The sequence below is a fragment of the Macaca fascicularis genome, chromosome 11 (genome assembly GCF_037993035.2).
Source record: "Macaca fascicularis isolate 582-1 chromosome 11, T2T-MFA8v1.1".
Classification (NCBI taxonomy): domain Eukaryota; kingdom Metazoa; phylum Chordata; class Mammalia; order Primates; family Cercopithecidae; genus Macaca; species Macaca fascicularis.
The window spans coordinates 14,907,629-14,931,378 of NC_088385.1; the positions used below are offsets into that span (position 1 = coordinate 14,907,629).

The 23,750-nt window shown below is 38.6% G+C and overlaps 1 protein-coding gene across 3 annotated transcripts in view; it reads right to left on the minus strand.

The window, feature by feature from the left end:
- LRP6 (LDL receptor related protein 6) overlaps positions 1 to 23,750 on the minus strand; it is a 149,181-nt gene that overhangs the window by 23,554 nt on the left and 101,877 nt on the right. For all 3 annotated transcript variants that reach the window (XM_065523765.2, XM_045364761.3, XM_005570169.5), the window contains 8 exons: positions 21,372 to 21,588; positions 20,606 to 20,895; positions 18,318 to 18,544; positions 15,898 to 16,082; positions 14,938 to 15,264; positions 7,035 to 7,237; positions 5,148 to 5,359; positions 3,676 to 3,866 (listed from right to left, as the gene is read on the minus strand). In XM_065523765.2, the coding sequence (XP_065379837.1) occupies positions 3,676 to 3,866; positions 5,148 to 5,359; positions 7,035 to 7,237; positions 14,938 to 15,264; positions 15,898 to 16,082; positions 18,318 to 18,544; positions 20,606 to 20,895; positions 21,372 to 21,588 (1,852 nt within the window). The remainder of the gene's footprint in view (positions 1 to 3,675; positions 3,867 to 5,147; positions 5,360 to 7,034; positions 7,238 to 14,937; positions 15,265 to 15,897; positions 16,083 to 18,317; positions 18,545 to 20,605; positions 20,896 to 21,371; positions 21,589 to 23,750) is intronic.

The following is a 23,750-nucleotide window of genomic DNA, read 5'->3' on the forward strand; positions in this document are numbered from 1 at the left end:
ACCTGCATTTTAAACCCCGCCTCACACTACACACCAAAATCAATTCCAGATAGAGTATAGATCTCAGTAAGAAAAGTTAAATGAATAAATTTTAGGGGAAAAAAAGTATCTTTTAGTACCTTTGCAGAAGACAAATATTTCTTTTTCTTATTTCTATACATTTATGTAGTACAAATCAAGTTTTTTTACATAGATATGTGCTATGTATCTATGATGTGTACAAGTGTGAAGTGTGAGCTTTTAGTGTAAAACCATAGTGTACATTGTACACATTAAGTAATTTCTCATCCCTCAACTCCCATGAAGATTTCTTAAACAACATAAAAGGCATTAACCATAAAAAGAAAATTAATAAACTGTACCACATTAAAATCAAGACCTTTCTTTTCATCTAAAGATACCACTGGGAGGCCGGGCGCGGTGGCTCAAGCCTGTAATCCCAGCACTTTGGGAGGCCGAGACGGGCGGATCACGAGTTCAGGAGATCGAGACCATCCTGGCTAACACGGTGAAACCCCGTCTCTACTAAAATACAAAAAAAATTAGCCGGGCGAGGTGGCGGGCGCCTGTACTCCCAGCTACTCGGGAGGCTGAGGCAGGAGAATGGCGTGAACCCAGGAGGCGGGGCTTGCAGTGAGCTGAGATCCGGCCACTGCACTCCAGCCTGGGCAACAGAGCTAGACTCCGTCTCAAAAAAAAAAAAAAAAAAAAGATACCACTGGGAGAATAAAAAAGGTAAATCACAAACTGGGAGATTTACGCAGTATATATCTTGACAAAGGATTCATATCCAGAATGTATAAGGAACTCCTATACATCAATAAACTTTCAAGTTACCAGTTTTTGGTTATCTTTGAGACAGGATCTCGGCTTTATTGGCCAGGATGGAGTGCAGTGGTGTAATCATGATCATGGCTCGCTGCAGCAGTGGGACAAAATTAATCGTAATGAATGAAACATTTTCATGAAAAGCTTTATCACAGACCCGCCTGCCAGGCATGGTGGCTCACGCCTGTAATCCCAGAACTTTGGGAGGCCAAGGCAGGGGATCACTTGAGCCAAGGAGTTTGAGACTAGCCTGAGCAACCCAGCAAGACACCCATCTCTACAAAAATAAAATTAGCCCAGTGTGGTGGCGTGTGCCCATAGTTCTAGCTATTCAGGAAGCAGAGGCAGGCGGATTGCTTGAGCTGAGGAGTTTGAGGCTGCAGCAAGCTATGATCACACCACTGTACTCCAGCCTGGGCGACAGGGAAAAACCCTGTTTCAAACAAAAATAAAAACAAAAAAGGGTTAAAAATATTGACATAAGTAACTAATGTACAAAGTAGAGGTGATATCCATAAAACACTATGCAGCCATAAAAAAGTTCATGTCCTTTGCAGGGAAATGGATGAAGCTGGAAACCATCATTCTCAGTAAACTATCACAAGGACAGAAAACCAAACACTGCATGTTCTCACTCAGAAGTGGGAATTGAACAATGAGATCACTTGGACATAGGGCGGGGAACATCTCACACCGGGGCCTGTTGAGGGGTGGGTGGCTGGGGGAGGGATAGCATTAGGAGAAATACCTAATGTAAATTACAAGTTAATGGGTGCAGCAAACCAATATGGCACATGTATACATATGTAACAAACCTGCACGTTGTGCATATGTACCCTAGAACTTAAAGTATTAAAAAAAAAAAAAACTGCAATTACTTTTGCACCAACCTAATACATTCAGATTGCAACAGATGGTGAATTTCGGGGGGAAAAATCGTTCAAAAGACATAAATGCATTAGGAACCCAGAAAAAAAAACTAGAGGTGACGTATGAGACAGAGGAGATAAGATGAGGGAAAGAATATACTACACCAGGCATGTAACTATACATGCATAAGTGTGTGCATAACTGTCTAGAATCAGAGAATACATAATGGAATGGAGGCATCTGAACCTGAAGACAACATTAAAAAAAAAGCGAAAAAAAAATTAAAATAATTAAAAATGTATTCAAACATACAAAAATGTACATTACAGGAGTAAGTAGTCTTAACGTTTTAGAATGCTAATGCTCCAGACTTGAGATTTGTTTGCTTATTTCTTGAGGAAAATACTGACATATATGCCTATTTCTTTCTTCTCCCCTCTCTTCTTTCCTCTCCCTCCCTCCCTTTCTTTCTTTCTTTCTCTTTGTTGAAGAACCTGAGATCTGAAGTTCCCACATTTCTTTTTCTCTTTTTTGAGACAGAGTCTCATTCCATAACCCAGGCTGGAGTGCAATGGCGTGATCTTGGCTCACTGCAACCGCCGCCTCCCGGGTTCAATTCTCCTGCCTCAGCATCCTGAGTAGCTGAGATTACAGGTGCCCAGCACCATGCCTGGCTAATTTCTGTATTTTTAGTACAGACAGCATTTTGCCATGTTGGCCAGGTTGCTCTCGAACTCCTGACCTCAGGTGATCCACCCGCTCCGGCCTCTCAAAGTGCTGAGATTACAGGCATGAGCCAGCACGCCTGGCCTGAGTTCCCACATTTCTTAACAGTATGTATACATATATGTGTATATACAGTGTATCTACTATACGGTTTTAAATTTTAAACAAAACTAGATCTTAAGCATTTTTATGAAATTTAATTTTTAAAAATCATGTCAGTACACATAGATCTACCTTATTCTTTTGAATGAATGTAATATTCCATATACTGATATAATAGAATGTATTTCTCCATGAAGGACTATCACAAATAATGCTCAGCAAATACCCTTGTACACTTAGATCAGTACTTCTCTAAGACAGCTATCTACAAAGGAAATCACCAGATCAAAGGGAATACATATTTTAAATTTTGATTATTACTGGCAAATTGTCCTCTAAAAAGGCTCTCTCAATTTCCACTTCCACCAAAGCACATAAGGGCATGTCATTTTCTATCATACTGGCCAATGCTAGGCAATAAATCAATGTTAACTTCTTTTTGCCATGCTGACAGACACAAATAGTATAATATTTTAATTTCATTTACCTGATCACTAGTGAGGCCAACACAGAGCATATGGACATCAGAAATTGGGGACAGAGGAGGTTAACTATAATTACAGACATAAGACTGCAGAGAAATGTATAAGTAAAAGTATATCTTAAAACCAACAAATGATTTAATTTGGTTAAAATATCAGAAAGGTAAAGGCCATGATGAGGTTGTGAAAGGTGAATACTAACTTATACCAACTTAAGAGCACAATTAGACCTTTTTCCTACAGGTTATGAAACTACCTAAAGATTTTTTTTAAGTAAAGCAGTGACACTGAAACCATGCTTCAGAAAATTTAGGAGCCATGTGTAAACTTTCATGGAGAAAAATTGGCAGGGAGATCAACCAGAGGCTAGAATTTGGCCCGAGATGACAAGAACATAAACTAGAGCAGAAGAGTTCGGGAAGGATGCATTAGAAAAATATTATTTACAGAACCAAGATCAAGAAAACTGGCAGGTAGTTACATAACAGAGGAGTAATCATGTTGACGGTTGAAGAAAAAGCTCGTCACCAACCAACTTGATGCTGACTACATTTAATGAATAAAATTGCCAAGAAATGCGCCAAAAACAATACGATGCAAGAAAAACACAATAGATGAATCATCTTAAAAACTCAAATTAAAATAAGGAAACATATTTCTTGGGTACCTGAGAGATCACTGCTTTCAATTCGCCGGAGGTCTGAATCAGCCCAAAAGAGCTTGCCCAACCTGCTATCAAGAGCTAAAGCAATTGGTTTACTTAAGCCACTGAAAAAGAGGACCTCCCGTTCGGTCCCATCCAAAGCAGCCCGTTCAATTTTAGGAGACCTTTCCTGAAGATTGGTAAAATACATATACCTAGAGGGAAAGGAGGAAAAAAAAAGTTACTGGAGTAAGAAACCACATAAAATGAGAATATTCTTATTAAGACAAATGGAGGCAGAATATTTTTAAATACTGGTTTTCAATGTTTTAAAATATGTATTTTTTGACCAGGTACAGTGGCTCATGCCTGTAATCTCAGCACTTTGGGAGGCCAAGACAGGGGGATTGCTTAAGCTTATGAGTTAGAGACCAGCTTGGGCAACACGGCAAAATACTATACCCCAAAAATTAATCAGGCATCGTGGCATGTGCCTATAGTCCCAGCTACTCGGAAGGCTGAGGTGGCAGGATCACTTGAGCCCAGGAGGCAGAGGTTGCAGTGAGCTGAGATTGTGTCACCGCACTCCAGCCTGGCTGATAGAGCCAAACTTTGTATCCAAATATATATGTATGTATATGTATATAAATCCTCTTTTATAAAAATATATACATATATTTATATATTTACATTTTTAAAAGGTAATGGGATATTTTACTACTTTTAATAGTAGCAATAAAGGTACACAGAAGTTATTAGGAAACTTTCACAGATTAACAGAATAGTGTTAGACATAGGCACACATATATTTTCAGAATAATATAATAAATTAAAAATCAGTAACTAGAGACCTGAACACAAAAGTTTAAATTCTTTCTAATTAATCTATTTAATAACTAAAAAGAAGTTATATATAAATCACTTCTTATATTTAACTTATAGATTTCATCCTTTTCTTTTTTGAAGTAAGCTACTTTCCTTGCTGAATACCTTATCATTGACTCAGATACAACTGTGTACTGAGTATTTATTAAATGAAAGAAAGCATATTAGTTGTCATCATAAAGAAAACTAGTGGTAAATACAAGACTAAAAAATAATTAAATGTAAGGTAAATTGGAAAGGACTAAATATAACTTAGAGAGGCATAGATACAGAGTGTTAAGTATTCAGGAGGGGGAAAAAAATCACATCTGACTGCGATGAGGTAGATCAAGGAAAACTTCCTGGAGCACGTGGCAGTTGAAATGGTCCTGGAGGTATGGTTAAAGATTTAGAATTAAAAAGCAACAGTGGCTCAGGACAGAAAGTCTGGGCAGTGAAATCAGAGAAAGTATAAGACAACTGTTAAGATAATGCAGAGACAAATGGATAGAGAATATTGAGTGGTTTGCTGGAGCACAGGACATTTAAAGGTAAATAAATAACAGGCTGAAAAAGAAGGGTGAGGAGGGTCTCAGAAGCCACAGTATCTGAACGCCACTTTAGTAACATACCCTTTCTCTGGGTTTACTACAATGGCTCGAGGTCTGTCCTGCTCGCCTTTTAGCACCACACCAATTGATCTCCCATCTAATCTCGTCACATTAATGACATTGGTAGCCTCACAAGTCCAGTAGATGTAGCGGCTGTAAATATCAATGCTGAGATCATAGGGTTGTATCTCCAGGTTCTGACTTGGAACCGAGCTCACAACCACAGTAAAGCCCTACGGGAAAAAAGAAATACACAGAAAATTAAACTCCAGGGGCAGATAACCCTGAGGCAATCACTCACAATGCTTACACCTACATGGGCACACAGCTGAGAAGGCTCTCTCAAGTCTTAAGGAGTATTTCTTACTGATACCTTTCTTTATGGGTAATGTGCTTCTTTGTTAATACACATCTCCAATGTTCCTTGGGTTATCCTGCTGCTGAAAAAAGAGCTGAGGTCAGATTAGTTGCTCCAAGAACCTGATAATGCCTTGATTAGGAGATGGGAGTGAAAAGGTGGCAACTGTCTTCTCTAAACTGGAGACAACTGTGGCTAAAACCACACCCTAGAAGTATCTCTAAAGCAACGGATTGCAACTAGAGGCAATATTGCCCCGCCATGGGCATTTGGCAATGTATGAAGACATTTTTTACTGTCACAACTGTGGGAATATAACTGATATCTAGCAAGCAGAGGCCAGGGATGCTGTTAAACATCCTACAATATTCAGAGCAGACCCCCACAACAACAATTATCCAGCCCAAAATGACCACAGTGCTTGAGAAACCCTGCTTTAGAGATAAGAGCAACTAGTAAAGGCTACAAATCAAATCTATCATCTTCTTTTCTGATCCTCCAGTCTACACATGTAATTTTTTAAAAATAAAGTGAAGCAAAAAGATAGGCTTTGTCCATTTGTGACATCTGAACTATATCTTACTGGGTATCTCTGAAGTAACATATTCCTTAATTTCTATCTATTAGTTATCAGCCCATCAGTCCTGGCCTATATGGCAGAAAGTGTATCTGGAACATACAGCTATTACTATACCCTAATGATCTCTCAGTAGCCCTAAATATATCACCTCCTTGCTCTTTATTGTAAGATGAGACATAGTGAAAAACGGTACTCTAACCTCCCTAAATTTTAATAAATTCAAGATATAACTTACTATCACTGCTATAAGGATGACAACAAGTAATTATTTATAGTATTATAATCCCAGTCTAACAGGGCTTGGCCACAGAAAGAAAGCAAAGAAGTATCAAGAGTGATATGTAAATCCATAATTGGCATGTAAATGGGTAAGATTTATTGATAATATCCTCATTCCCATCCCACAGTCACCGAATAATTATGACCAAAAAAACCCATTGGATTAATAACATGTTAGATGTTTTTAACCTTACTGAGATTGTGTTACATGTTCCATATCCTCTGAACCTTTTAAATAATAATTAGTAATGTAACTGTAGAGTTCCTGTTAAATAACACATAAGAGCTATGTGCTTTGCATTCTTTTCAGCTAAAAAAGTTCGTAAGAATTCTAAGTGAGGGATAGAGCTGGAATCAGAACCAAGGCCTATTTCAAGGCTTCTAATAAACTCTATACAAAGAGAAATATAAGGAAAAAGGCTTCATAAAGAAATGTAGGGGGCAGTCACAAAGCCATTACCGATATAACAGCTTAAGTAAGCCTAACAATTTTCATCATAATATCATCACCAAACAATTGCTTACTCAAAATATCATCAGAAGGAAAAAATAAGTTACTAGGTTCAGATTTTCAGTTTCATAAACACATACAAACACACTTAAGCAGAGTCAAGACTTAAGTGAAACAGAATGGTTGGTGAGTCCAATCATTAGTCAGGAGAAATGAATTTTGAACCACGCTCTCAATTACCTGGCTGCCATCTTCTTGTGCCTTTCGGATCATGTTTTGTCGTGAGTCAATCCAATAGAGTTGCTTGTCCAGAGGGTCATAGTCAATGGCCCGGACATTCCGAAGGCTGTGGATGGGAAGGATGATGTCGGGGCTCTGTTGTTCATCAATCACCATGCGGTTGATGGCACTCTTCTGACTGAAGAGCAGGAAAGTGGTAGGAGCTTAAAAGGAAGAAAAGAGAAAATCTGAAATCTAGTTACCCTATATCCTCTATCATCAATGATTTGATCAGCCTGTTGTATGTATTTCATACAAAACAGACACAGATATTGAAGAGCTAAGGCTGAGGACAAAATTCTTTGGCATGCCCTCAAAAACTCTCTTCAGAGTAACACTCATCAGCTCCCTGGTTACCAAATCAGTTACGAACTTACCTAATGAATGACATAGCCACCTACCCTATATTTCTCCATCCTGTCCACAGAGATACCACAGAACACTTCATTTCCATGAGGTATTTGATAAAAATACACAAAATTCTCCTGGTCTACCAAGTGAATAACCCTTAACCTATTCTGTCTGGTAGATGGCAGGAAGCCTGGGCTTATATAAATTAAAGCAGAAACTTCTAGACTGATTTTACACATGACAGGGCAAGACCCATCTCAAGGGAAAAAAAAAAAAAGAAGGTTGATTTTGGTCTCAGCCTTCTCATTTGATCTGAAGTAAGTCACTGAGCCTCACTAGGCCAAAGTTTACTCAGCAGTAAAATAAAAGTCATAGCCATCTTGTCCCTCTCACTGAGTTACTATGAGAATTTTACAATGTATATGAAAATACTTTAAAAACTGTAAGGCACTATATAAATGTAAATTTTAATATGTTTTTAATAATTTAAAAATTATTTATAAAAAATTAATAGAGGTGGGGTCTCGCCATGTTGCCCAGGCTGGTCTCGAACTCCTGGGCTCAAGCAATCCTCCCACCTCGGCCTCCCTCCCAAACTGCTGGGATTACAGGCAGAGCCACTGTGCCCAGCCATAAATTTAAAATAATTATTTATTACCAGTAGTAGCAGTAATAAACTTGGTATTAACAGGCATTGAACCTTCATGGATTGCAGATATCATTTTGTTTTTTGTGTATGTGATGACGGCATGGAAAGAGAGCAGGTAAAAATTACAAAAACTAATAATAATAGATGCTTTATGATATGGTTTGGCTGTGTCCCCACCCAAATCTCGAATTGTACTCCCACAATTCCCATGTGTTGTGAGAGGGACCCAGGGGGAGGTAACTGAATCATGGGGGCCAGTCTTTCCTGTGCTATTCTCATAATAGTGAATAAGTCGCACGAGATCTAAAGGGGTTTCCACTTTTGCTTCTTTCTCATTTGTCTCTTGCCGCTGCCAGGAAATAAGTGCCTTTTGCCTCCCACCACAATTCTGAGGCCTCCCCAGCCATGTGGAACTGTTAAGTCCAATTAAACCTCTTTTTGTTCCCAGTTTCCAATATGTCTTTATCAACAGTATGAAAATGAACTAATGCAGTGGCGCGATCTCGGCTCACTGCAGCCTCCACCTCCTGGGTTCAAGCGATTCTCCTGCCTCAGCCTTCTGAGTAGCTGGGATTACAGGCGCCCACCACCATGCCCAGCTAATTTTTGTATTTTTAGTAGAGACAAAGTTTCACCATGTTGGCCAGGCTGGTCTCGAACTCCTGACCTCAAGATCTACCCACCTTGGCCTCCCAAAGTGCTGGGATTACAGGTGTGAGCCACCATGCTCGGGCAAGAATGACTTCTGAGAGATTACAACAACTTCAAAGTCTAATGCCATTTTTAAAATCTTCATTAAAATATCTGTATACATTTCACAGACATCACCTAAATCCAGGAGAATTTTGTCCTTCTCAGGAATATAAAACATAAATAGTCAAGCCACAACTTCTTGCTTTATTTCCTCCTATTCCCCATTCTTCACAGCTCCATTATTAGTGGTCTCTCAGCTTATTTTACATTTACACTCAAATGAATACTGGCTTAAAACCCAAAGGAAATCAGTACTCACAAAGAAACTTGGTATTTACAAAACTGTAATTCTGCTTTAAGTTCATTAGTTAAAAACCCACATTCAGCTTGGAAGATTTAGAAAGTTATCCCAATGATCCTACTACAAATCTCCATTATCTGGAGTCCATCATACTAATATATTGATTTAACAACTTTTAGCAATTTTTTGTGGAGTCCATGCTTCAAGTAGTAAAAACACATCACACAGAATAGCTAAAAAGTCTCCCACTATAATTTTTATTTTAGAAGAATATTTTGGCAGTACTACTTTCTTAGTAAAGCAAAAAAAAAATGTTAAAGGTTCTAAATTGGCTGGGCACAGTGGCTCATGCCTGTAATACTAGCCCTTTGGGAGGCTGAGGCAGTAGGATCACTTGCGGCTGGGAGTTCAAGACCAGCCTGAACAACAGAGCAAGACCCCCTTCTGTTTAAAAGACTTAGAAGAAAGATCCCAGAGTTTTAGTTCCCACATTTTCTTGCCTGGGAAGCAATTAATCAAATACATATTTGGCTCCTAGGATATTTTGCTGGGTATTCTCTTTTCCAAGTAAAATTTTAACCTTCAATAAGATTCCACATTAGTTGTGGATCTTGTTGTTCTAGTAATGTGGATTAAGATAAAGCCACATGTGGCTCCAAATAAATGCCTGTTCCAAAAAATCTACTCAAATATATTAAAAATTACAAATTAACTGGTTATTTCTAAAAGGCAGCCAATATTCTGACCTATTTTCAAGTCAGTAAGTGCTTAAAATGACAAAGAATATGCCATTTTAAAAGCCTAAATCCACCCTATCAAATTTATGTAAACTTTAACCACCTCTCCCACATTTCCTTCAGAATGGTGCTTTAACAACGACCTCATCTGGTTGTCTGAGTCTTGCATTCCCACAATGAAGACATCAGAGAAGCTGGAGGATGAGATGTGTACATAGGAGGGAGCTTTTCAGTTCTCTTCTGAAGGCATATGTGTTCACCGGTAGCTTAGACAAAGGTGTTGCTCCTGTTTAAGAATAGAATAAACTAGAAGGCCAAGCCTATCATGTATGACTGTACCATTTGTGCACTGTGCCAGGGGCATTGAGTAGGAACTGCAATCCAGTCCACACTTCCTTAGCCACACCATGCACCTGCAGGGCTAAATCTGCTCAGAGGAAACATTTTTTTCCAATTTGCACAAAGATTCCACAGAGGCCACTTCAGTACTGAACAAAGGATTACAACAATTTGGCTTCCCATTTACTCTCTGATCTAATCTCTTTATTCACTTCATTCCAGCAACACTAGCTTCCTAGGTGTTCCTCTAACATGTCAGACATGTTCCCCCAAGACCTTTTGCATTACTATCCCCTTTTGCTTGATAGGTGTTTTCCCAGATACCTGGGAATAGCTCATTTCTTCACTTCCTTCAGTTCTTGACATAAGTGTCACTTTTTCAGTAAGAACTTCTCTAATCACTCTACTTAACACTGTAGTCCCTGCCACCATCACCCTTTCTTGCTCTTTATATTTCTTCATTATACTTATTGCCACCTAACCCCTGACATAATTTATTCAGTTTATTATCTGTCCCACTGAATCTCATTCACTGCTGTATTTTCCAACGGCTGAAGTAATGTGCAGCTTGTAATAGGTGCTCAATAAATAAATACTCATTACAATATATGAAGAAACAAGCAATAGAGCCTAGCACAGTGGCATGTGCTCGTAGTTCCAGCAACTAGGGAGACTGAGGTGGGAGGACTTCTTCAGTCCAGGAGTTCAAGTCCAACCTGGGCAACACAGTAAGACCTGATCTCTTAAAAAGAGGAAAAGCCAGAAGGAAGCACTGGGTGACAAGGAAAGTCTTGTAGCTATGATTTTGAAAGTAAGAGAATAAAATCTGAGGAAAGGAAAAGAAAAATTTATTTAGCACCTCCAATATATTACCTATCATACTAAATGTTATTTAATCCACAAAATTATTATCTCTATTTTATAGGCGAATGCACTGAAGATCAGAAAGCTCAGGCCGGGTGTAGTGGCTCATGCCTGTAATCCCAGCATTTTGGGAGGCCAAGGCTGGTGGATCACCTGAGGTCAGGAGTTCAAGACCAGCCTGGCCAACATGGTGAAACCCCCTCTCCACTAAAAATACAAAAATTAGCCAGGCACCGTGGTGCACCCCTGTAATCCCAGTTACTCAGGAGGCTGAGACAGGAGAATCACTTGAACCTGGGAGCCGGAGGTTGCAGTGAGCCAAGATCGCGCCACTTTACTCCAGCCTGGGTGACAGTGTGAGACTGTCTCAAAAAAAAAAAAAAAAAGTCTTTCAGCCGGAACCGCCATTTTCCAGTAATTCGCCAAAATGACAAACACAAAGGGAAAGAGGAGAGGCACCTGATATACGTTCTCCAGGCCTTTCAGAAAACATGGAGTTGTTCCTTTGGCCACCTATATGCAAATCTATAAGAAAGGTGATATTGTAGACATCAAGCGAATGGGTACTATTCAAAAAGGAATGCCCACAATGTCACCATGGCAAAACTGGGAGAGTCTATGATGGCACCCAGCATGCTGTTGGCACTGTTGTAAACAAACAAGTTAAGGGTAAGATTCTTGCCAAGAGAATTAACGTGCATATTGAGCACGTTAAGCACTCTAAGACCCGTAATAGCTTCCTGAAAGGAAGAGATAAGAGATATCCCTGAAAGGAAGCTATCAGAAAATGGAAAGTGATCAGAAAAAGAAAGAAGACAAAGAGAAAGGTACCTGGGTTCGGCTGAAGCGCCAGCCTGCTCCACCCAGAGAAGCATATTTTGTGAGAACCAATGGGAAGGAGCCTCAGCTGCTGGAACCTATTCCCTATGAATTCATGGCATAATAGGTGTTAAAAAAAATAAAAGACTTCTGGACTGCTAAAAAAAAAAAAAAGAGTTAAATGATTTTCCCAAGGTCATGAAGCTGTTGGGTAAAACAGTGTATGTGTTTTTCCAGGCCTTGCCTTGCTTCTTCATTCATTTATTTAACAATAATTTCTTGAGTGTCTACCACAGACTAAGCGTTATTCTAAGGCATGTAAGGTATGTCAGTGACGAAAACAGAAAAAAAAATTGCTGCTTCATGGAGTTTATATTCCAACAGACAGACAATAAGCAATAAATATAACAAAGAAGGAAGTTATATAAATAGTAGAGCGTATAAATGACATAATACACAAAGGGGTGAAAGTGCTATGGGAAAAAGAAAAAGTACAGATAAGGGGCACTGGCATGCTGGATAGAATAGCAGCATAATTTTAATTTTAAATAGCATAGACCAGGTGTCACTATGAAGGAAAAAATGCAAGAACAACACTCCAAGCAGAGGAAACAAGCAGTTCAACAGTCATGAGGTGGGGGTACCCAGCCTATCTGAAACCAGCAATGAGGCCAGTGTGGCTGTCATAAAGAAAGCAAGGGAGACAAGAGTAAAAGCTGAGGTTAGAGAAGAAAACTGAGTGGTGGGGCGTGAGAGGGAAGAAGGGGTTATGAAATGTTGGGTATAGGTCATGTAGGACCCAGCAGGCCATTGTAAGAACTAGGTTTTTATTCTGTGTGAAATGAGAAGCCAGACTTCTCAAAAGACATGTCTATATATGTTACTGTCCTTTCCTTTTTTCCATTCACGTTTTAATGTACTGCATTCTGCGTTTCCCCGTTACTTCCCTGAAATTACTCTCTTCAGGGTTAATAACCACCTTACCCAAAAATCCAATGTATGCTATTTTAGACCTCCCCTTACTCATTCAACAGAGTTCATTTTTGAAACAACCTTATCTCTGTCTTCCGTGCCTCTATTCTGTCCTCCTTTTTCTCTTACCTCTCTGATTGCTACTGCTGTGTGCTCTGTGAACTTCTCCTCCTCAACCAGAGTTGCAGAGTTTATCAAGTGCCTTCTTTTCTCTCCATCAGAGTCAGCCCACTGATGGGGATTATGGCCCACAAGTTAAATCTGGCCTGCTGCCTGTTTCTGTAATAAAGTTTTACTGGAATTCAGCCACTTCCATTTTTAAAATGTATTGCCTGAGGCTGCTGTCACACTACCATGGCGAGAGCTGGGCAGAGTTCAGCAGGTGTGACACGGCCTAAACACCCACAAAGCCTATGAGAGAAAGTTGCTGGCTCTTGAACTATACATTCTCTTTAGGTAACCTCATTCATTTTAAATACATCCTGGTATTTCCAAAATTTGTATCTCCAACCTCATGTCTCTTCTCTGATGATAGTCCATCAACTATGACACATAATCTAGAGGTCATCCTTGCTTCCTCCCTTTCTTTCCCACACAGAACTCATTAATAACTTCTGCTTGTTCCAGCTTCAAAATATATCTTGAATCTATCAACCTGTCTTCAACACACATGCTGCTGCCACCACCACTGTCCAGGTCTACTTGCATTACCACACTGGTCTCACTGACTTCCCTGGTACTGGTTCTTCTCCCCAGAAATCAGACCATATATTATCTTCATAACAACCCTATACAGCAATTATTATTATTATTCCAACTTTACAAATGAGAAAAAATTAAGGCTTAAAAAATGTATTACTTGTGTAAAGCAAAAAGGCTAATGTGTAGCAGAGATTCCAAAGTACAACCTCTTAATCACTCCACCATATGCTTGTGTTCTTTCTCTTTCACAACTGAAGTTGGCATCAGAATAGACCAAATTTTTCCTATGGAAATTACGACTTTCTTTTGTACTTGAGAGAATGTGTCAGGTCAATAGTTAATTATCTCTAACATCCTTAGCAGTTTGTTACTTTCCACCATATTGACCCAAACTCTACCTCTCCCATAATCTATTCTTTCTGATCTAATCTACTTATTTCTTAATCGTATCTACCAATTTGTTCTTGTCTATCCACCAAGAAATGGGCCTTCATATCTATTTAGGTTATAAGCCAGGTTTCCCCTAGCCAACAATGTTTTGTTACACACTTTTTTGTTAGTGTTGTGTGTGTACTTGCCGGTATTTAAAAATCAGGAGATGAGGGAGTCACACACAAAAAAATCTAGATTCAGGACTGAATGAAAAGATCTGGAAACATCAGCTTCAGTTAAATTGCAGCTGCCTACTATGTTCATTGCATTTTCTCTTTAGTTTCTTATCAACTATTACTTTATACTGCGTTACATGTTCTCATATGCTTTTTCTGTATGGCCTATTACACATTTAAATTTTTCAAGAATGTCCTACTCTATGCACTTCAAAGGACAAGTAAGTTGTGTTTTGGGATTCTGTTTTACTCCTTTACAATAAACACGATGCATGAAACCATGCAAATTTTACACTTAATATTTAACGTCCAAGGGTGAAAGACTTAATTTTTCCTTTTTTTTAAAGAAAGAATCTCTCTATGTCACCCAGGCTGGAGTGCAGTGGTGCCATCACGGCTCACTACAGCCTCAATCTCCTGGGGCCAAGTAATCCTCCTACTTCACCCTCCTGAGTAGGTGGGACTACAGGTGCACACCATTACTCTGGCTAATGTTTTTATTTTTTGTAAAGACAAGGTCTCGCTATATTGCCTAGGCTGGTCTCGAACTCCTGGGCTGAAGCATTCCTCCCACCTCAGCTTCCCAAAGTGTTGGGTTACGGACATAAGACAATGCACCAGCATAAGACTTAATTTTTCTATAACATAAAATTGCTATCATCAAACAAGTAGTAAGTAACAAAAACTTGCATTCCCCTACCCTTTAACCAAACAAATGATCCCCTCTGGATTCCCACAATATTTTACTTCAGAAAAAACACACGCTAAAGTACTTTGAAAATGCTGCTTTCTCTCACTCTAGCTTGCTTTGGAGGGACATGCAGCTTACCACTACAAGTCCTGTTGTCAGCATTAAGAGAGTAGTGGGCAGGGCATCCACAAACAAAACCCCCAACTGGCACAGCCAAGCAGAGGTGGGAGCAGTGCCCATTGCTGGAAGCACATTCATTCCACCCTGACTGTCGAGATGAGTGAAAGACGAGGATGTCCATCACATAATCCAAATGGCCCTGAATGATGGTGCGGTTTTGGCCACTGGTTTTGTTGGCACGCTCAATGCTGCGTCGGCTCCAGTCCGTCCAGTAGATATAATCTTGGTACTGAGTTAAGCCAAAAGGATGAGGCAAGTCATCTGCTATAACTTCACGGTTAAGTCCTATTTTCAGAAAGGCAGTAGACAGGGGAGAAGCAGAGTGATAAAATATGTGAGAATACAAGTGTCTTGTTGGCAAAAAGAAAAAAAAAAAAAGCCCTAACATATAAAACATTACATTGTAAGCAATTTAAAATAGAAAAATTCATTTAAAAGCAATTCTAAAAGCAGACCAGTACTCTGAATCAATCTATCTTCTGACCCCATGCTTCAAACTTATATTCCTGCTACGAATCACTCAGTTTCCTAAAATTCTTGCAAATGGTCTACTTTAAATGTGGTTTTCTTTTCTCTATATAAGGGTCTACAGTTCATTTTTTCTTCTTGAACTATAAAAGGAAAAGATGGAAATATATATATTTTACTGGTACAAAAGTCATTTCAGGAGTATCTAGGGAGTTATAAATTTCATTACAAGTCCAATAACAATGAAACTTTCAAATAATAAAGAGATGAATCCAAGTACCTGGATCACTATTAATAATAACAAATAGGATACAATTCCAGAATAGAAGAAGAGTGGACACATTCATATGAAGTTGTATTAAAAGTATCTAACCAATGATAAATAGCAGCCACTGATTTTTGCATGGAAAGAATATACTGTCTGTCTGAGTAAAAAGTAGTAAAGCTTACCAAGCATATTTGAAGATTCTATTAAGTTGGTGTCCAGGTCTGTCCAGTAAAGCCTCCTTTTAGCATAATCAATAGTCAGGCCATTTGCCCGCCCCACATTTGGAACTAAAGTAGTGCGTTCACTTCCATCCATTGCAGCTCTGTCTATCTTAGGTTTTCCACCCCATTCAGTCCAATACATAAATCTAAATTCAAAATAATAAATATTTAACATTTCATTTTTTAAATTATCTGGGGGTCATATTCATGCAAAGTAACTAAATAAATTTAAAGAAAACATATAGCAAATCAAGGAAATGGGTAAAACAAAATCATGGCTACAATGCTTTCAATTATTTTGGCACCCTAAACTAAATATTTTTTTCCGTATCCCAAAAAGGAAGTGAGTCAGCTTTCTTTAGTCTTTCCAATGAATTTGTTCCATCCAAACCTAGGAATTGGAAATAAACCAATAGTTTATTGCAGTACTGGCATTTATAAAACTAATATTCAAGAAAACAGCAAAGGTTTAAAGCTCTGGTCTCAGAATCTGGTTCACTTCTGAGTAAAATTTTTTATATATTTTTGAATATTAACTAATTTGAGTTTTTAATATGCTGAACTTACTTTTTGACTTGTGTAATCAACTTTTCCTCAAAATAAGTTGCAGAAGTACATGAAAGACAATTATAAATACTAACCCTTTAACTGAAGTCAAAAGCAAAGCTTGAAAATGTATTTGGTCATATAGCCCAAGGGAGCATACTATATGGTAAGAACAACACATCACCCCTCGATGTGTCCACTGGGCAATGAACACTACACTACTACAACAATCCGTGAAATTTTAGAATAATTATTTTGCTGTTATTTTCCATTTTTGAGTTCTGCACTTTAATCTTACAGTAATTCTACAGTATAGGCTTTTTATAGATGAACAGGCCAAAACACTACAATTAGAACAATTGTGAACAATTTATCTAATGTCTTCAAGCCAGTTACACGACAGAGCTGGAACTAGAACCTAATCCTTGGCCAAATGCCCTTTTCAAGTCAACTAGTGAGGTGCTAGTTTTTGAGACTCTTGAATATTGGAACTGAAAAAGCACTTCACATGCCAGCTCTCACGAAATACTTGAGGACAGATATTCACTCATCAGCCTGTCAGCTGATAGCTGACTTGGTAGCAAAGCATGAACATGCTTTTCTGAAAACTGAAGGTGTCCTGCCTTTATATGCATTTGTCAATTGACAGGCATGTGCACACCATAAAAGCCAAAGAGAAACAACTAAGAGATAAATTTCATACTTGCCAGCAGCAACCAATACCAGAGTCTTTAGTCTCAACTATTAAATTTATCCGTCGGGCAGCTAATGTTTAGAGCAAAGATCACCACAGTATGTCAGTGCTGACTAGATGAATTACTAATCATGGAATCAATGTCATTTCAGTGAAACTATTTTAAGTAGCAAATATAGTAAACATATTTATATGTTCACATTGTTTACTACTATTTCTTTTTTTTTTTTTTTTTCCAAGACGGAGTCTTGCTCTGTCACCCAGGCTGGAGTGCAGTGGCATGATCTCGGCTCACTGCAACCTCCACCTCCCGAATTCAAACAATTCTCCTGCTTCAGCCTCCTGAGTAGCTGGGACTACAGACACATGCCACCATGCCTGGCTACTTTTTTTTTATTTTTAGTAGTTACGGGGTTTCACCATGTTGGCCAGGCTGGTCTCAAACTCCTGACCTTGTGATCCGCCCATGCCTCGGCCTCCCAAAGTGCTGGGATTACAAGCATGAGCCACCACGCCCAGCCTGTTGACTTCTTTTATAAGTGGAATTTTTCTTCAAATTTCAGATTTCTTAGCTGCTGGCTTTAAAAAATGCGCTGACTCTTGTAAAAAGGAACACCCGCCCTTGAAAAACGTCATGTTGTAAACAGTTTAGTCTATCTTGTAATAACAACGCCACTGCCAGTTTAATAATGATCAAACCAAACTATCCATTTTGAATTAATAAATACTCCAAAATAAAGCTTTTTAAACATAGTTTTTTCTTAGCTCACAACATTGTTTCAGTGGGTTTACTTCAATAGGCTTGAAATCTAGTATAACCGGAAAGGAGTGCAAGCAACTATAGATGCATAATACCTGTTGGTATATATATTTAACATATCAATATACTCATCAGTAACATTTGATTATCCATTTCCCTCTTTCCTCACCTAAAGTTAATTATGACAAAAGTAAAATTAGCTAATAATTATTTATTCAAATCAGCAAAATATCAATAGTGTTTTTAAAAGCTCATCTATCATTTAGTTCTTAGATTCCTAAGAAGTATTATTTAAAACATTAAGAATATCATCTATAACTATGCCATGTTCCCCAAAATGTACACTGCAGTTGCAAAGAATGCACATGTAAAGCTGTTTACCCTTCGGCAGGGTCCAACGCCAGAGCTCTGGGACTATCTAGGTCTTTCCACACCAAAACTTGTCGATGCTGCCCATCCAACTTTGACACCTCGATTCGATTCGTTCCTGTGTCTGCCCAGTACAAGTTCTTCCCAAGCCAGTCTACTGCCATGCCTTCTGGATAATCTAAGCCGAATTCTACCACATGTTCCAGTGCACTGCCATTCATAAAGGCTCTGCTGATGGTCTGTAAAATAACATCAACAACTAAGTCATATGGCATAAGTCAAAACCCAATCCAGAAAGAAGGTTTGGTTTGGTTTTTGTCAGGGGCAAGAGGATCCAGAAGTGACAAGAGGCATACTATTTCCTAATAAAATTCACATAACTTGCAAGTGCAGAAAAATTTGATGTGAATCTCTAATAAATGCAACTTCAAGTTTTACTGCCAACTCAGTGGGGAAATGTTAAAACTCTAAAGAACCAAAAACTTATTCTACTAACAGCAGAATGACTTTACTTTTAAAATTTATCGGTAATCAAGTGGAAAAGCTGTGACCGCAATGCTACAGATCTTAACAAGCAGTCAATTTTCTTTTTTTTTTTTTGAGACGGAGTCTCCCTCTGTCGCCCAGGCTGGAGTGCAGTGGCGCAATCTCCACTCACTGCAAGCTCCACCACCCAGGTTCACGCCATTCTCCTGCCTCAGCCTCCAGTGTAGCTGGGACTACAGGCGCCCGGCTAATTTTTTTGTATTTTTAGTAGAGACTGGATTTCACAGAACAAGTAGTCAATTTTCACAAGGTGCTTAAGATTATGGCAAGTCATCATGCCTACCATATAAATGAATGTAACCATTATACTACCATTATAACTTTGAGCCCCATAAAAGTTTTAAAAATCATAATTCAAACTAATAGATACTACATCTTATTAAGTATTATCCTAAGTACGTTTTGTCCACAGATTTTCTCATTTAATACAACAGTCCTGCAAGTATGGCATTACCTCTATTTTATTTTATTTTTTTGAGAATTAGTCTCATTCTGTCACCCAGGCTGGAGTGCAGTGGCATGATCTCGGCTCACTGCAACCTCTGCCTCCCAGGTTCAAGTGATTCTTGTGCCTCGGTTTCCCGAGTAGCTGGGATTACAGGTGTGCACCACCACACCCAGCTAATTTTTGTATTTTTAGTAGAGACAGGGTTTTGTCATGTTGGCCAGGCTGATCTCAAACTCGTGACCTCAGGTGATCCATATGCCTCAGCCTCTCAAAGTGCTGGGATTACATGCATGAGTCACCACATCCGGCCACCCCCCATTTTCAAGATGAGGAAATTTAGAAGATCACCCAATGCAAACCAATATTTATTTCATTTATTCACTTAATAAATTTAACTGAACACCATTAGAATCCAACTCTGACTCCAACACCCCATGTTTTCGCACATTACAAAAAAGTTTACATGAGTTATCTGAAACAAGCCCAAAACAATCTGGAAGAAGAAAAGATTATTCTTCAGATTTATAGGTCTGGAGCTTCCTCTCTCTGGCTATCCTGGTATTCTTTTCGGTAACTATTCTAGGAAGAAGAAAATAAAGAGTAACTCATTGTCGGCCTTTTCCGCCTCAGTCAGACCCTAAAATTTTGTTTAAAGTAAATCAAGAATTTTTGTTTAAAGTAAATCAATAGCCATTTTATGTGAAGCACACATTTCCTTACTCAGCTAATTGCAGAAAATGTCATTCATCATTTTCAAATGGAAGAAAGTAGAGGAAGACTATGGCTAGGAGAGTTAAAACACTCTGGCAAAGTATCTTATATTAAAAAGCATCTAAATAAAATACTGAACGGGCCTTTCCCTTCACTTAAAAACTTAAGGGTTTTGGCCGGGCACGGTGGCTCACACCTGTAATCCCAGAACTTTGGGAGGACGAAGCGGGCGAATCACGAGGTCAAGAGTTCGAGCAGCCTGGCCAACATGGTGAAACCCCATCTCTACTAAAAATACAAAAATTAGCTGGGCGTCATGGCACACACCTGTAGTCCTAGCTGCTTGGGAGGCTGAAGCAGGAGAATCGCTTGAACCTGGGAGGCAGGGGTTGCAGTGAGCTGAGATCGCACCACTGCACTCCAGCTTGGGTGACAGAGCGAGGCTCCCGTTTCAAAACAAAAAAAAAACTTGAGGGTTTTTCTTGAACTCTGCCTGTCAAGCAATGAGGGAGGTGCGTCACAGCATGAAGATTCAGAAATTCTAGAAGTTCTCCCTTTTAGTCCCTAGCTTTAATATTCCAACTCTTTTGCTAACCTTGAGTGATATATCAGTCCAATAAATTCGGTTGTCTGTCACATCAAAATCCAAAGCAGAAGCTTCTTTGACACCAGTGAGTGGAATAGCCACATTATTATTGTTTGTTTCCAAAGAAATTCGTCTGATGTCTGCTCTCCGTGAAAACAAAAGGAAAGCCTCTGGGACAATGCAGGTCTTCATGTCACTGATGAGTTCAAAGCCAATAGGGCAAGCACAGCGAAGGCCCTGAGGTCTGTAAAGGCAGAGATGGCTGCATCCCCCGTTTTCCTCAGCGCAGGGGTTGGAACCTAAAAGATTAATTATAAAAGGGGCACAGAAGAACACACACATTGACACATTCAACATATTTTCACTTTTAAATTACTTAAGCCTTTGGTTCACAAATGCCTATCTGCTCCCAATCTCAAGTTTCAATTCTAATATCACAAACAAATAATATGCAGATTAATAGGGAGTAAAAGCATGGTGAAGTATTTTCCTTTAATATCCATAGTAAGCTTTAAAATAAGGTATGTTATTCATACTATCAGACTGAATTCTTTGGATGAAGGTGTGCCTGTGCATATGTATTCAGTCCTTCAATTCAAACCTGGGTAGCTAGAGTAGTAAAGTCAACGTTTAAAAGGTCCCTTCTTAGTATAAAAAGAAGGGGGTAAAGAAGATTTCTAAATTGCCTCAAAACATCAATAATTTACACTGCTGACTATCTCCATCTTTTTTCATTCCTGGTTTCCGTTTCTAAGAAAGCTTTGGAGTTACTTACCAATCACTCGATGAACATTTGTGGCCTTTAGGCCCATGAGGTCAGGCAGCTGATCTATGATCACTTCCCTCTCTGCACTTCGTTTATGTACTCTTTCAATGCTACGCCTCTGCCAGTCAGTCCAGTAAACGTAGTCACCCAACAAAGTAAATCCAAATATGTGAGGAATTTTGTCTTCCACTAGTACTCGTCTCCCAGTGCCATCAGTATTCATAACCTTCAGGTTTAAATTCAAAAGAGAAGAGGATGAACCATGTATTTATTCTTCATGCAAAAATAACAAATCCAACTGCCTGTTGTATAAAAATCCAAGAGTCATCTTGGTATTCCTATTACAATGATTTCTCAAAATTACGTGATGATTTCATAAGAATGATTTCAAATATTCCATATAAGCCTCTATTTGACCACTTTTCCCCCCAATCTCATATTATTCGTCCTTCTAAAAATTCTGTCAACTTTAGATTATGCAACTCTTCTATTAAATGACTGTGGCAAAATTAAAAATACAGTATCATCACCTTAAGTTTGCACATTTATTTTCAAATTATAATGTACCTTCACATACATTGTTTTATCTTATGTTTTGTTTTATAACATATTTTATTTTATCCTGAGAGCTTTGCCTGTGGAAACTGAGATTCATGTAAGGTCACAGAGCTTGTAAACACAGTTGATGTCTTTTTCAGGACTCTTTCCACTTAGCGTGCTTTTTATTTTGTTGTTATTGTCAGTAACAACAACCAACAGATAAAACGGATCTCAATAATTATCTCTCATTCCTGAGATTATAATCACAAAAGTCTATCTGGATTATATGACACCCTCTCTGCATCTAAGTTTCAAGAAACTAGGATGTAACTTCTCTTTCCAACTACCTAATAGTAACATTATTAAATTCACTCTGGCATTCATATTGCATTCACAGTGCATTCACCATGCACTACTCAGTGTTGACTTAACTTGGGATACCTTTATTGACATAATATAACTAATATTTGCATGTAAGATTATATCTGATACTTTTTTGCAGGGTAGAAGCAGATATTGTTCACACGTACATGTTTTTAGTATGAAATAACATTTCTAAAGGCTAATTTGCCCAGCACACAGGCCCCTTTAAGTGGCAGAAATGGTCTCAGGTAGGGACTTGAACAATGGGACTCTGGAAGGCTTGCTCCATCTTTCAGAACAGAACAAGATCTTCTCAGTTTCTACTGCAGCATTTCCAACTGCATTTCCAGGAACATGTACTGCTACCTCATCTAAAATGTCATATACTTAACTGTACTGCTACCTCATCTAAAATGTCATATACTTAACAGTGAACCTATGTTCTGCATTAGGGACAGTTCAATCAGTCTATCAGGGAGCACCCAACACAGAGTGATAAATATTCTGTATTATACAACACTAAAATATAACTTTCTTCCAAGTTTGTGGTATGTTAAAATATGCCTGACTTGGTTTTATTCTCAGATTTAGTTCTATCTTATTTTGCATTATCTTACATGTAATAAATTACACTAATTTTGCTGATCTTTACATTCAAATGTTGGCCTTCCTATTAAAATTTGCTGGTGTAAAAGCATAAACTAGATGTCCAATATTAAACTTTTAAAGAATAACACTTATATTTCTACTTCAAAACTATTACAGGATCAACTAACAAAATCTTTTCTGTTTCAGCTATATCACTTTACAACATTTTTGTTTATTTTGATAAACAGCTTAAACAAAAGATGGATGATTAAGTATGAATTAGGAAAATGGGACTGGGTATGGTGGCTCATGCCTATAATTCCAGCACTTTGGAAGGCCAAGGCAGGAGGATCACTGAAGCCCAGGAGTTCAAGACCAGCCTGGACAAAATGGCAAGGCCCTGTCTCTACAAAAAATACCAAAAAATTAGTCAGGTATGGTGGGATAAGCCTGTAGTCCTAGCTACTCAGGAGGCTGAGGCAGGCAGATCGCTTGAGCCCAGGAGTTTGAGGCTCCGGTGAGCTATAATCAAGCCACTGCACTCCAGCCTAAGTAACTCCAGCCTAGGAAAAAAATTTTAAAAAAGAAAGAAAATAGGTAAGAATTAAATTAAAAATCATTGTGAGAAAAATAATAAATACCACAATTCCAAGACCTTTTTAGTAAACATAATTCTGTGTCTATTTACCAGTTTCCCTTCATTCTTCTATTCTCTAAAAAATTTCTCATGATCAGCAAGTAATACTGTGGCAGAAACAGATTCAAATATAAGCTTTATCACTCAGTGGGTACCCTTAAGCAAGTTCTCGCAAATAAAATAGGGACAGCGGGCTAGGCACGGTGGCTCATGTCTGTAATCCCAGCACTTTGGGAGGCTGAGATGGGCGGACCACGAGG